The 13,396-nt window shown below is 31.5% G+C and overlaps 1 protein-coding gene and 1 long non-coding RNA gene across 4 annotated transcripts in view; one reads left to right on the top strand and one right to left on the bottom strand.

Annotated features, from left to right (window-relative positions):
- Positions 1-13,396, top strand: part of CSMD3 (CUB and Sushi multiple domains 3) — a 568,112-nt gene that overhangs the window by 239,290 nt on the left and 315,426 nt on the right. For 2 of the 3 annotated variants that reach the window (XM_079302231.1, XM_079302230.1), the window contains 2 exons: positions 4,419-4,496; positions 9,105-9,192. In XM_079302231.1, coding sequence (XP_079158357.1) covers positions 4,419-4,496; positions 9,105-9,192 — 166 coding nt within the window. The remainder of the gene's footprint in view (positions 1-4,418; positions 4,497-9,104; positions 9,193-13,396) is intronic. The other variant, XM_079302232.1, reaches the window with a different exon arrangement.
- Positions 1-13,396, bottom strand: part of LOC306800288 — a 448,386-nt gene that overhangs the window by 120,104 nt on the left and 314,886 nt on the right. The gene's annotated exons all lie outside the window — the stretch shown is intronic.

Below are 13,396 nucleotides of genomic sequence, written 5' to 3'. Positions count from 1 at the left end.
TCCATGACTGTTAGCTGAGTGATAGTGAATATAAAGTAAGAGCAATTCTGGAGAAGGGAAGGGCTTTTTCCATTTTTCTGTATAGTTACTTGAATATTGCAACCTGAGTGCCTGCTTTGCATAGAACAGAGGTGTTATACTCCCCAGCATTTTAAATATTGTTTATATTTAATTTGAAAATGTACAAAATATAGAAAGGGCAAGCTGGATGCTTCTGTAACATGAATGCTGTTGCGTAACCAAAACAAAGATGTGTACTTGTGGGTTGGCAGTGTTTTAAACAAATGTCTTTCATGTGACTATATACTCTCTTTCTTCGATATTGTAGAAGCAAATTTTGCTTTTTGAATTGTTTTTCTCATTTGGCCCTCAGGACACACTTTTTCAATGAAGCTGGAACTGTGTCAATTGAACAATCACCATTTAAATTGAATTTCGTTTCTAATGTTTGAGCGCTTACTGTACTTCAGGTTGTTATTTAAATTTTACATCTAAGTGGGTTTTTTTATATCTGTGCTTAAAATTTCTTTATTTGAGGCCCTTTTTTAATGCAGTGCCTATCCTGAAATATAAAATGCTGGAGTTGTTTGATCAAGTCCTCTTCTACAAATGTTTGTATGTAGCATGTCTGCATATAATGCATACATGCAAATATGAATTCACACAAATATACATAATTGCACAGCATTTTATTAAAGATAAAAAAGAGAATATTTTAATCTTTATGCATGCCTAAAATTTTGCCTGTAAGTATTAGAATCTTCATTATCTTACGTGAGAGACCATTTTGGTCAAAAACTTCAAGAAAATAATTCTGAACACATTTCACATTAAATTGGCTGCTTGAAAGATGTACATGACTCTATTGTGTGTCTAATGAATGAACAGTAGCTCACACATCTGTAATGTAAAAGTTCTTACATAGACTTCCTTTAATCTGGAACTGTTCATATCCTTATCTCCTTAATAAAGCATTCAGTTCCATGTTCCTTCTTTACAGAAAATATTGGTCTTCTAACATTAGAGTTACAGAGAAAGAGTGAGAGGGACAGAAAGGTGCAACTGTTCAGCCTGAAGCGTGAAAGCTTTGTGGAGACTTTGGAACACCTTCAGTTATCTAAAGAAGACTTACAAGAGAGCTGTAGAGGGACTTGTTACATGGGCATGTAGTGATAGGACAAGGGGGAATAGCTTTAAGGTCAAGGTGGGCAGCTTTAGATTAGATATTAAGTTCTTTACCATGAGAGTGGTGAGGTACTTGAACAGGTACTTGGCACTAGATGGTCTATAGGTCCCTTCCAACCCAAACCATTCTATAATTCTATAATAATATTTGTGTATTTGTATTAGAGGGACTCAAACTAGGAAAGAAGCGTGAGCAGTGTTGAGCAGAAATCCCAAGGTGGATGTCTAAATTATTTTCAGGGTTCTGACATAGTCCCTGATTTGGTTTCACAGAGTTCTGATGCTACTCTTTATGCTTCAACCAGTCATGTGATCAAAAATAGATTCGGTATTGTCAGGGATTTATTCACATAGATGTGCATCAGTGCTTCTTCTCCTCCAAAATTAAACAATACAATTAAACAAACTTTCTGTCTTTATACATAAATTTAAAATCAACCAACCAACCAACATACAAGCCATATGTATTTAAAGTAGTATTAAAAATAAATATTGAAGCCTCCCCTTGAATTACAACACTGGAAAGGTGGTTATGTCATATAGGTTTTTATAAATGCAAATTATTTTTAGAATATCTTTTGTCTTATCACTACCTTGCTATTATATTTGTATGTTTCACAGGGATATCCTACTTCATTGGTGTATTCTATTTTCTTGGCTCTTGACTGTTCAAATATATGAGAACATACTAATCTGACCATATTTAAATACTAGTAACATTGTTGCATCTGAACACTTTGAGAGAAATAGGCATATAAACTCATCTCATGCCAAAAAAGGTATTTTTTGACCAGATTAACTGATCTCTTAGAGTGTGTTTTTCTTTGTGGATGGGTTTAGATGTGTACAAGTATGCAGTTAGATGTCATGAATCCGTCCTCTGAGACTTCTGAAAAGTGAAATCCACTTTCAGTACTTACTTTTCAGTTTGACATATAAAGTAATCCTTATTTTGCCAAGTATAAAATAATCTATTTATTGGATAGGAGATTTTTGTGATGGTGGGATTATTTTTATGCATGTTCATGCATTTGCAGCCCAAAACATAGTGTTGGGATGTTTGCCATATAAATTTCTACAATTACTCCTTCACAGTGTATTCAGAAACTACTGTTCAGTAAATTAACATACAAACTCCAGTTAAGAGTAAAATTCCTCTCTTGTAAAGGTTCTTTAGAGACCTGGAATTGCTTGCTTTCCTAGTGGTATTTATTAGTCTTGGCAAAGTGATGCAAAAATCTTTGGCTGATTTCACTGTGGTCACCAAGACACTCATAACTACTTTCAGTTCTACCTTCGATCTTGTGAACTCTTCTTGTGTACATGAACTAGGGATATGCCATTTACACATTTCAGAATGAGCAGAAACAAATGAAAAAAAATATACAGGATGGTTTTCCTTTGTAAGTGTGTTGTTTTGATAACTTTTGAAAATAAAGGACAAACATATCTCTAATGAGAACATTAAACCCATTCCAGCACCTGAGCTATTCAAGACCATTCCCACCTTGCTTAGATGCTGGAAGAATGACTAAGCCTGTCTTCTGATTGATGAGGAGTTACTTTATACTGATCCTCAAAGAAAGCCAAAAGAGGGTTAGAGCTATAGTCCAACATTCCTATTTACATATAAATAACACTTTAGAAAGCTCAGAAAATGACAAGAGAGCATTACTGTTATTTCAGTATTTGCTCTGCTGTATGTAGGTAGAGTTCTTGGGTCTGTTATTTCCACTGAGGATAAACTTGCTTATGGACTTAAATTAATTTGGAGAGAGGGAGGGTCTTCTCCAATTAAGAGTAAAAAAACCCCAAAATCTAATACTTCATGGTAACATATATGTGTCACTTCTGCAAATAATGTATTTCCCAGAACCATTATCAATGTTTATACCTTACATTGTAATAACACACAGGCAAAATTACATGTTGCCTTTTGAGATAATAGTGCTTGTGTATTTATAAGAAAATACGGTCTCTTCAATCAGAAGTGTAAAAATATTTATTAACCCATCCTGTAGCTATTGTATAAATTGTCTTTCTGAGTAGTACACTCTTTCTTCTGAATCTGGTTCTGCTCTTGTACTTAGTAATGATACTTTTACTTATAAAAATATATAAATAGTATTTTCTACTATGATATTTATAACTAATGTAAAGGTTCTTTGAATATCCATTGAATTGTCTGTAAGAAGTAATGGGTATGAAAATTTATTTGATGAGATAGAGTGTATGAGCTTAAGTTATCCTAGACATAGATACTTTAATCTATACTGTCTTCGTCAGCAGTGTTTGCTTGTAGCCAAAATAAAACATTTTCTTCTTTATAGTTTCTTTAAAATATATAGCTGCTGTAGTGGCTATAAAGCCACTTAAGTATATTGTACCTAAAATCAATTTATATGTAAAATTTAGAATTTTTTAAACAGGTCCATTTTAATGTATAATTCACTGCTCACTGGTCAAGCAAATTAGAGATGAGGCACTTAGTTTAATGACTGGAAAGGAAAGTTTCTTGCAGGATGTTTGCTTATTCTTACTTGCATTTTTAATATATGTTAAGTTTTGGGTTTATTCTCTTTTTATTAGCTGTTTTCTTTCAAAGATATGTTGAGGCCACAAGGTTTGCCTGTATTAACTGTTCTGTATCATAAAGCCAGCCCACAAGAAGGACTTTTAGAGAAACAGATGAGCTCTGGGCTTAGAGGAGAGGTGGGAGACAGCTACCTTCCATATCACATTCTGCAAATAACATTTTTCAAACTAGAAAGACCAGCTGCATAACCAAAAGCAGAACATTAGACTGCATTTTATTTTCTACATTAAAATATGTATTTTCTTTTTTTTTCTCAACACGGAAAAAACAGCTATTTTGGATCAAACATATTTATAATTATTTGTATTTTTCAAGTTCCATGAATGTTTTACAAATTACGTGGTGCATGGAAAGAAATATTTTTGGCCTTTTTATTTGTGTTTTCTTTTTTTATTAGTTATACAGGAGAAAAATTAAGTTGCAAATACCACTTCTTTCCTCTGTCAGGATATACAGGAATACTAATTGGTCTCAATATTTATTTTTGTAAATTGTTTCACACCAAAGGTACAAAATCTGAACTTGTGAGACAGCCAGTACTCTAATTTGTATATACTTCCATGATAAAATTTGTCAAATGAAATATTTTAGATTGTATTGCCTGATACATGTTTTTGTTTTTGTTCTTTTTAACTAGTGAAAAAGGCCATAGATTTTAAATCTAGAGGATTTAAATTGTTTCCAGGGAAAGACAACAGCAACAAGTTTTCTATCTGTGAGTGTACTCCTTTTTCGTTACCTTTATCTAGTGCAAGAGTGAAGTTTGTGGTGTGCTGTTTGTGTGTAATTATTTATGTATTCTCATAATAGAACTGGTTTCTCCAGTCTGCATGGTGAATTTTTAAGTATGGTTCTACTCTAAAGACAGCCTTTCTATAAATCTGGCATTGTAGAAGGACATGTTATTTTGTCAGTAATTTCAAAATAAATTTACAATATTTGCAAGGAAACAAATATTCAGCCTTCTAGGTGTCAGCTGTAAATTTAGATGTGAGTAAGAGATCAATTTTTTTTTTATTTGAACCTTAGTAGTAGCATCAAATGCTGTGCAGCCTAAAGCATATCCTCATTTACAACTGCAAACCACATATGAGGTCACATATGAAATTTTTAAAAATTCATTTAGTTTGAAATTTTAACTGATTAACTAGGCATAGATTAAAAAATTCTGGAGATGCTTGGTGCCTTCAATTTTAGTTACAGAAATTGGAAACTCAAAGTGCTTGACATGTCAGTGGACCAATTCCTGATCAAACCATGAGGAGTCAGGCAACTTTCTAGCACAAATTAAATAGATGTGTCTCTAAATTTATTAAAAGGATGATTTTGAAATAAAAAGTGCCATTTTTATAGAGGCCTTTTGGAATAGAACCACATTTTAAATATTTAGAAGTAAATAAAATGGACGAAATGTTTAGCATATGCTGGATTATACCACATTTCATTATTCTTCACAGGACTGAAGGGACTTGCTTTTGATGCTCCCTAGGTTGGACATGTTTACACTAATTATTTGTTTAAAGTATCAGTGATGGATTCAGTTTCCAGAACTTAGCAGGACATATTAGCATACGTTTTAATTTTTGGTGGTAGATTTTAAGCTGTCAAGGTATTTTTATTTTAAGACAAAGTTGTCTCCAAGCAGAATGACCCTTTAGAACTTTGCAAGTCAGAAAACTAAAGCAAAACACATTTCCATTCAATTTCTGTAATGTCATGTATTGCCATATTCAACTTCTCTTTAAACTGCATCACCTAAATAGTTTTGTAAGACATTTCTGGTTTACTTGAAAACTTTGTATCAAGGTATTTTAAGAAAGTATTCTTTATATACCTATTGGGTGAAAGGAAAATTGAGTGATCATGCAGAAGAAGTAACAGGAGGATAATTACAGTAGTGTTTATAAAGTACATCACTGAGGTCTCTAACAGCCCTTCTGTGATTTTGGAGTTACAAATAATAATACAATAACAGTACAATAAATGATAAGAAATTATTTTGCAATAATCGCTACATTTTCTACTATATAAACTTTAATAGGAATTCCATATTTATAATGAATTACCAGATACTCATGATATCCAAAGCAGATTGCTATGAAATTTATCAGCATATTTTTGAAGATCTTTAGATAATTACATATGTTCAGATATTCTATGTGAAGCTGGAAATTTATCATTTTTATTGATTATGCAGAATAGATTACATATATGAGTCTATAATAACTGAAGGTGGAAACTTTGGGGATTTGTACCTTTAGTCATCATAACCTTGTAATAAATAGATAACTAAGGTTTTATATTGTCTAGCAATTGATTCTCCACTTTGGTAGCTGAAAATGTTTGAAGAGATAGTATGTCCTAAGAAGTTTATGTATTTGGATGTTAATTTTTAGTGTGGCTTCAGGTGGGTCTAGTGTCATTCATTGCATTACAATGACAAATAAGATATTTTCCCTTAAGAAAAACAATGACCAACATACAACTGTTAGTGAAAATAAGGATAAGTAAGTATCTATTTCACATTGTGCCTTTTATTAGCAATGTCTTTAGAATTTTTTCTCTCTTTTTTTTTCTTTTTTTCTCATACATACTTTCATTATTTTAATTAATCTTTTTTTGTCTTTCTTTTTTTAATGTATCAGTTGTATAAATTCAATACTAATGCACAGGTGATTCATATAGAGTAAAGCCAGAAGATATTTGATATGATGATACACTCTGAAACAAGCATGCATCAGCTTCAGTTTAGAAGTGGTGACACTAACAAATGAGTTAATTGGCAGATCTAATTCAATTTGGGTTAAAACTGTGGAGTTTCTTGATACCAGTTTCATGACCAGACTATGAATGAATCTTTTCCCTAGATGCACATAATTTACTATAGGAAACCCTTTAACTGCTTACTGTGCATAAGCATCTGGGGTGTAAAAAAGATATATATATATACATAGACAGATATCTGTGGAATTCCATAGGGTTGCAGACTGAAAAGTCAAGCATTATGTCTATAAAAGTAGCATCAATACAAAAATCCTAAACTGTGAAATTACTTTTCACTAGGTATTTAACAGAAACCAAAATGATTTAAGATTGTGTAAATGTATTTTGGAATTGGGATCAAATCAGAAATCAATATCTATCTACAACACTTGCCTCTGTATGTTTACTGCAGTATGTCTTAATTTTTAAAAAAATTAATTATCTCATTGATTTTCATTAACATAAGCCTTTATATTTTTGTTTATAAGTATTTATAAGTCTATATATTATAATTTAAAATTATATTCTATTGAGTATTATAAGGAATGGAACTATATACAGAAGGTGCCAAAAACTAATAGGATTTTCAAGTTTCCATTTCTGGCAGAAATCGAAGTGTATAATAGTTCTTGTGTCTTTCAATCTGATAGAATATTATTTTTATATGAATATTTGCTCTATTACCTGTGTATGGGGAAAAATGTAAAAAAAATAGAATAATAATTTGAAATATTAAATAATGAGCTATAATAAATAGAAATAATATTATTTAAACACTATTTAATGTTTTTTTCAGTAAAACTTTCTTCTGTGTGCATTGGTATACAATGCATGGGCAAATGGCACTATTATAATTTCTATAATGTTATTATCAGACATCATGAATAATTTTTAACTATAGCTATAATATTTAACTATGTTTAATGTCAGAAAAGTTTGATTGCCTTTTTATATATATGCAAGCAACTTTTGATGATTCTGAGTTTCTTATGTCTCATAATGAAACACCCGGTATTTCAAAGGGAGAGTTAATTCGACGTGCTTATCCAACAACATAGCTTCATTAAATGCAGTCTATGGAATTGTAGTTGCCAGGGAAATATATGTATTTCAATACTAGCTTGAACATGGGTTTCTGTGGCTAGCATGATTTCATCACATGTACTTCTATTGGAGGAGGAAAAGACTGAAATCTGAAACCAGGAAAAAAGCTCTTCCTGGCCCAAAAGTGCCCTGAACATGGAAATGCCGATGAGCAGAGATTGCCTTGATGTGGTTTTAGAGCAACCTTTGACATGTTGCAGGTGCCTTGGGACAGAGGAGAGTAAATACTGTGGTTCCAACTGACAAGCACTGAGCTTGATAGGTTTTTTCAGCAGTGTGCTATGTTGAGATGTTTTCTGTTTAAGCCAGTGCAACATTTGCATTTGGCCTTTGGCTTCCTCAGGGGTACCAAACCAGTTCTTCCCTTTTTGTGTGTGTAAGAAGGCAAATTTCAAGGAAGAGAAACCCCCAAGTGTTCTGAATTAGATTCCTCTTCATTCAAAGCTGAAAGTTAATGAACACCCTTTAAAAGTATAATTAGAATCTACTTATTTATTTTTTTTTTTTTAAGTCCAGTAGTGTGGTTACCCTAATTGTATGCAAATTTTTTCCTTAAAGGGAAGTAAATTCTTATGCAGCAAACCCATTGGTCAGGTTCATCAGTAATAAAGAAGAATAAAGGTTAAAATATTTTTCTGCTTAATACAAATTATTTGGCCTCATGTCAACCTTTTTTTTTTTATATATTTTTTTCTGTGAAGTCATGAATTTATCAAGTAATAGCAGACTAACACCTTTTGATAATTTTCCAGTTTTATGAATAGGTGTTTAAATTTTTACAGAAAAATTTTTACATAAAAATTTCTGGAAAAATGCAGGGAATGGTTCACAGAAAGTTTCTCTCTGAAGATCCATTTTGGTTTATTGTAAGATAAATGTATGCAAATCAAACTGGCATTTTGAGTTTACCTTCAGATCACCATAATTTGGATATGTATGCATTTTCAATACTGATTACGGATAATTCAGCAGAAGCTTATGCATTCAGGTTTTATTACAATTAAAGGAGAAAAGGTCAGATCTTAGTGGAGTTGACATGTATTAGAGTAAATTCAGAATAAAATCTGAGAGCCCTAAACCTGATGAACATTCCCTTAAATGTTAATGTTTCTAAAGAGATGATAATGCCATTTCCATACGGATTCAATAATATTGCCAGCAAACAAAATAGCTGATTAATAGATTGAAAAAAAAATCACTTGTGTGATTTTTTTTGAAAAAAAAATCAGAAAATACATGATTTGTTTATTAGAGGGAGAATAAATTTATATATTGAAGCTGGAGTTTATATGGGTGATCATATTCTGTAGAAAATTATAAAAGACCTAAAATGAAAATAATATATTATCATATTTGTTAATTGCTTACCTCTGTATTTTCTAAAAATGTTGTTATTTTATCTCCTTTTTTGTTTATTTTATTTTGTTGTTGTTGTTTTTGTTTTTGTTTTTTTCAGTAAATGAGGGAGGTATTAAACAGGCATCCAATTTATGTCCAGATCCCGGAGAACCAGAAAATGGAAAACGGATAGGATCAGATTTTAGGTAAAACATAAATTCTATCATTGCATCATTTCTCTAATACTGAACTTGGAAAATTAATATGTTGAAAATGTATTACTATTGCTGAGTACTTTTTTAAAACTGACCTTCTTAGAAGAAAGTGCACTATAATTCTGTATAAAATTATGTAGTGCAATATAGCATGTACTTAGTATGCAAAAAGATAAAATACCTACCTAGAAGAGATCACATATATTTTGTCAAAATATGACAAAACTAGGATTGAAGGTAAGTTTATGTTATTTTCTCATGTAAATACTCTGTTAGATTTATAAATATTGAGCATACGTGTTGTACTGGAGGCTTTTGTAAACGACAAAGCAAAACTGAATATAACACAAGAAGAACAATAAAACTTCAGAGAAGAAATTTCATATCTTACAGAAATATTCATTCACTCTAATAGAGAAATGACATTCCCTACAGCATGTTTTTCAGGAACCTAGAAGTTTGATGCATCCAGAGGTATTTCCCTAGCAATACCCACAAGGGCCCAGCACAATTCAGACTGCTTTTTAAATTAATTTTTATGTATCCTCTTTATTCACAGCTATCTTTCAAATTGCTTATCTTATAAGATAAAAAAAAATTTCTAAATATTATATGTTGTTTTCTCAGTGAACTTGACACCTAATTCCAGTATCACCAATGGTTAATCAGTAGAGATATACATAATGAACTTTTGAGAATGTTTTGGATTAATTTTAATATCTTTTCTGAGTTTCTGATTTTTATCCTTTTCATTTGTTGAACATTTATTTAAAATGGTTAAAACACGTGGTATATCATATTTGATGTATAAAGACACTCCAGACTGTATAAAAAAACCCTAGAGCTATGTTCTTGTTTCACATAATATGCTAATTTCACATTATGTTTACAAAACATAAAACACCTTAATAATGAAAGAAAAAAGACAGTAAGAAGGTTGATAATTTTAAAGTTAATTGGTTTTATTACATTCAAGTTTGCGTTCTATATATTTTGTATTGTACATATCACACACCACACTTCTAAGCATTTGAAGATAACTCTTAGAGTAATCTGGATGTAAAAAGATTTTTCAAAATGATGATATTTCATTCTTTTACATAACTTCTTGTACATTTCTGTGTATGTGTTTTGCCTTTTCTCCTTGTAATCAACCAGAAGACAGAATTGATTGAAAATTACATCCTGATTAAATGTGCTAGCTAGCCAACAGTTATTACAATTTCTCAATTTGTCATAATAGTCTCCCTATTTCTCTAGTTTTGAGCAAAGCAAAAGTTCAATGTGTGTCCAAAAAAGCTTTTAAACTAATTTTATAAAAAAATAATTTCTAATATTAGCTTGCAAAAAAAAAAAAAAAAAAATCAGAGAAATGAAAAAAAGCTGTATTTAGCTGTTATATTTTATATATTACTTTGGCTTATGCTTTATATTTTAACTTCAGAAATATTGTTTGAGAGCAGTTGCTTTTACTGACAACCTGCCAGTTCATTCCCAGTGTTCTCTGCAACAGATCATGGAAATACCTACTTACAAAAATTATTCTAGTTAAACTTGTATGAGAGCACTACCTCGAAAAACATGATGATGATCAGGCCCTCATCTTTCTTTTTAGATCAAAATGTTGGTATTTCAATTAGTGGTTTTTTACCTGTACACTGGGATGATGCACCAGGCTTCCCTTTTTCAAACACGTTAATGAGAAAAGGAAAGGAGAACTGAACAAAACTGAACAACCAAACTGAAATTACTGAACAATAGTATAAAAGATATACAAGATATACAATATGTTTTCCAGTATTTCTTTTCCCAGATTTCTCAGTAATCTTGGTGACATTTTTTTTCCTCTTAGAAAAAGACAAAAAAACCTCCCCAAATTATCTATTTGGATTTATACTTGTAAAGAACACCACTGGAGCACATTAGTAAAACACGTACATTTAGCTCAATTGAACATTTCATACATTGGTAAAGGTCTTACATGGAACAAAAGCAGAACAAAAAAATTCAGCAGACTTAATAAAATTGCTTTTAAGTTAACCTGCTTTCAATTCCTGCCACTATAATAATGGTTTTCAATTGCTTCATAAGCCTCCAAAGTAAGAATGCTACAAATTATTGCTATGTTACATTTAATTAAAAACATCAAGTACTGTGGAAAATCCTTTCCAGGCTGGCCTATACAGGGCAGATAGAAAAATAGCACACTTTCACCTTTTTCTTCTTGCAGTCACTCTCTCTGTAATGCAAGAAATAGCTTTACTTTAAGTTTGCCTCTTTCTTTTCTTTTCTGAAAAGACAGTGTCAATTCCAATTACAATGCCTTCCTTTGAAAACACTGTATTTTGAAGAAGGGTTTAATTCTATCTCTACTAAGATCAATCAAAATTTGATTTCTGTAAAATTTAATATATTTTAGAGAAGAGCATACTCTTGTCACATCTCCTTAGCTTTTTTCAAATGTGAAGGTGTAGGTTTGGAAACATTGTATTGCAGTTTTACTTCTGATTGCAAACACTACCTGCTCTCAGCACATTCATTTCCTCTTACATGGCTCTTACATAGATTTACAAAATCTGTAATTCAACCTCTTAGACAAAGTGGAGCATTCTATGACATTATCTGGGGCCTGTAATTCCATGTTTACCCTTTTGGTTGTTTTTTCTAATGTGAAAATTCCCATAGCTGTATTTTGGAGTATTAAAGGTTGTTTCTGATTCCAAATGCATATTTGAGCTTAAAAAGTTTTTTATGTTGAAACAAAGTCAAGAAGACTTACTTTTAGCTTTTCCCATACTGAGAAAAACATTCTACTTCAGAAGGGAAACTTTCCTTCCCTATAAGTTTCTTAAAATTTTAGACACAATAGTGATTATTTGGCTTGAAATTGCATTTTTCTTATGTCATTCACTAAAACAAACATCTTTTCCATGTGTCCAGTTTTAGAATCAATGCCACTATGTAAACTATGAGATGCAATAGATAAAAAGAAAAGGTTTTCACATGTTCTTGTTTCTATTTTTCTTTGTTTCCTGTGTAATAAACATAGACAGACTGAATTATGAGGCAACCATGTTCTTCCAGCACCATGTCAAAGTTCTGTCTTCATGATATGAAGGAACGAGCCCATCTCTATCCCTCTACCTCTGTAATCTGCTCCCACTAGGATTTAAAATGAGATTCTGATCAAACCTGTATGACAGGTTTGAAGCAGTGAGTACTTTTGAACAAAATGCTGATGTAGTCCTAAAAATACATAGTGTACTGACAGAAGGAAAAATATGAAGTTTATGAAAAGTACATTTTCTTTTACCAACAAGTTGACTTACAGTACAACTAGTGATAATACCTTCTTTCACTTTATATTATAAATTAATGTATGGTTATTTTCTTTGGAAGAATGAAGCTCAGCATTAATTGACTAGGTTGACTAGAAGTTCCATACTTGACTTTCCTTAACTCTTCTCTGAATAACCTATCCTTCTCTGCAGATATGCAAGGAGAGCTTTTAGACTTGGAAACTTGAAGATAAAACATCCTGAAAAATAACAAAACTTGGTTTGCAGGATGAAATATGAGGCTAGTTTATAGGGGTTCTGTGCACCTACCACTTTTTAACAGTTAATTAGTTCCTTTTTCAAGGACAAGTGTCTGCCAGCACACTTTGTGAGTGTCTGACAAGCTTTGTGAGAAAATATGACACTTGTTTTTTAAAAGATGAGTTACCAATTACTTCCATAGTGTCAAGAAATCATCTGAAACTGAAATTTAGTCATCAGATTAGTTTTTCCAGCACACAGTAAGGATTTTTCTTGATTAGAAGTTTGGAAGACTTAGATGTCATGGAATCCTAACATTTTGCAGTAATGTTTCCAAGTAATGCATAAACTGATCTGTGAAAATGTTCCTGTGGATGTTCTTAACTTGAGAGAGATTCTGTGACTTAGCTCAGTTCTCATACTATGACTCAAAGACAACAGTAGAAACTATCTGTAGCTTGCACATAAAAAATTATGGATCAGTAGTGTATAGAAAGTTGCAAGGTTAAAAGAAAAATCACTATTCATAATCTTGAAAGCTTGCATGTCTTTAGTTTCTTTTGCTGCAGGTAGAAGAAATATGTGCTGTAATACTGATTGCTTTTTTATGCTACCATTAGAATATATGATAATTCTAAAATTACACTTTGATAGAG

This window comes from Erithacus rubecula (genome assembly GCF_903797595.1).
Source record: "Erithacus rubecula genome assembly, chromosome: 3".
Taxonomy (NCBI): Eukaryota; Metazoa; Chordata; class Aves; order Passeriformes; family Muscicapidae; genus Erithacus; species Erithacus rubecula.
Note: the sequence above shows the minus strand (reverse complement) of the source record. Positions and strands in the feature narration are given on the sequence as shown.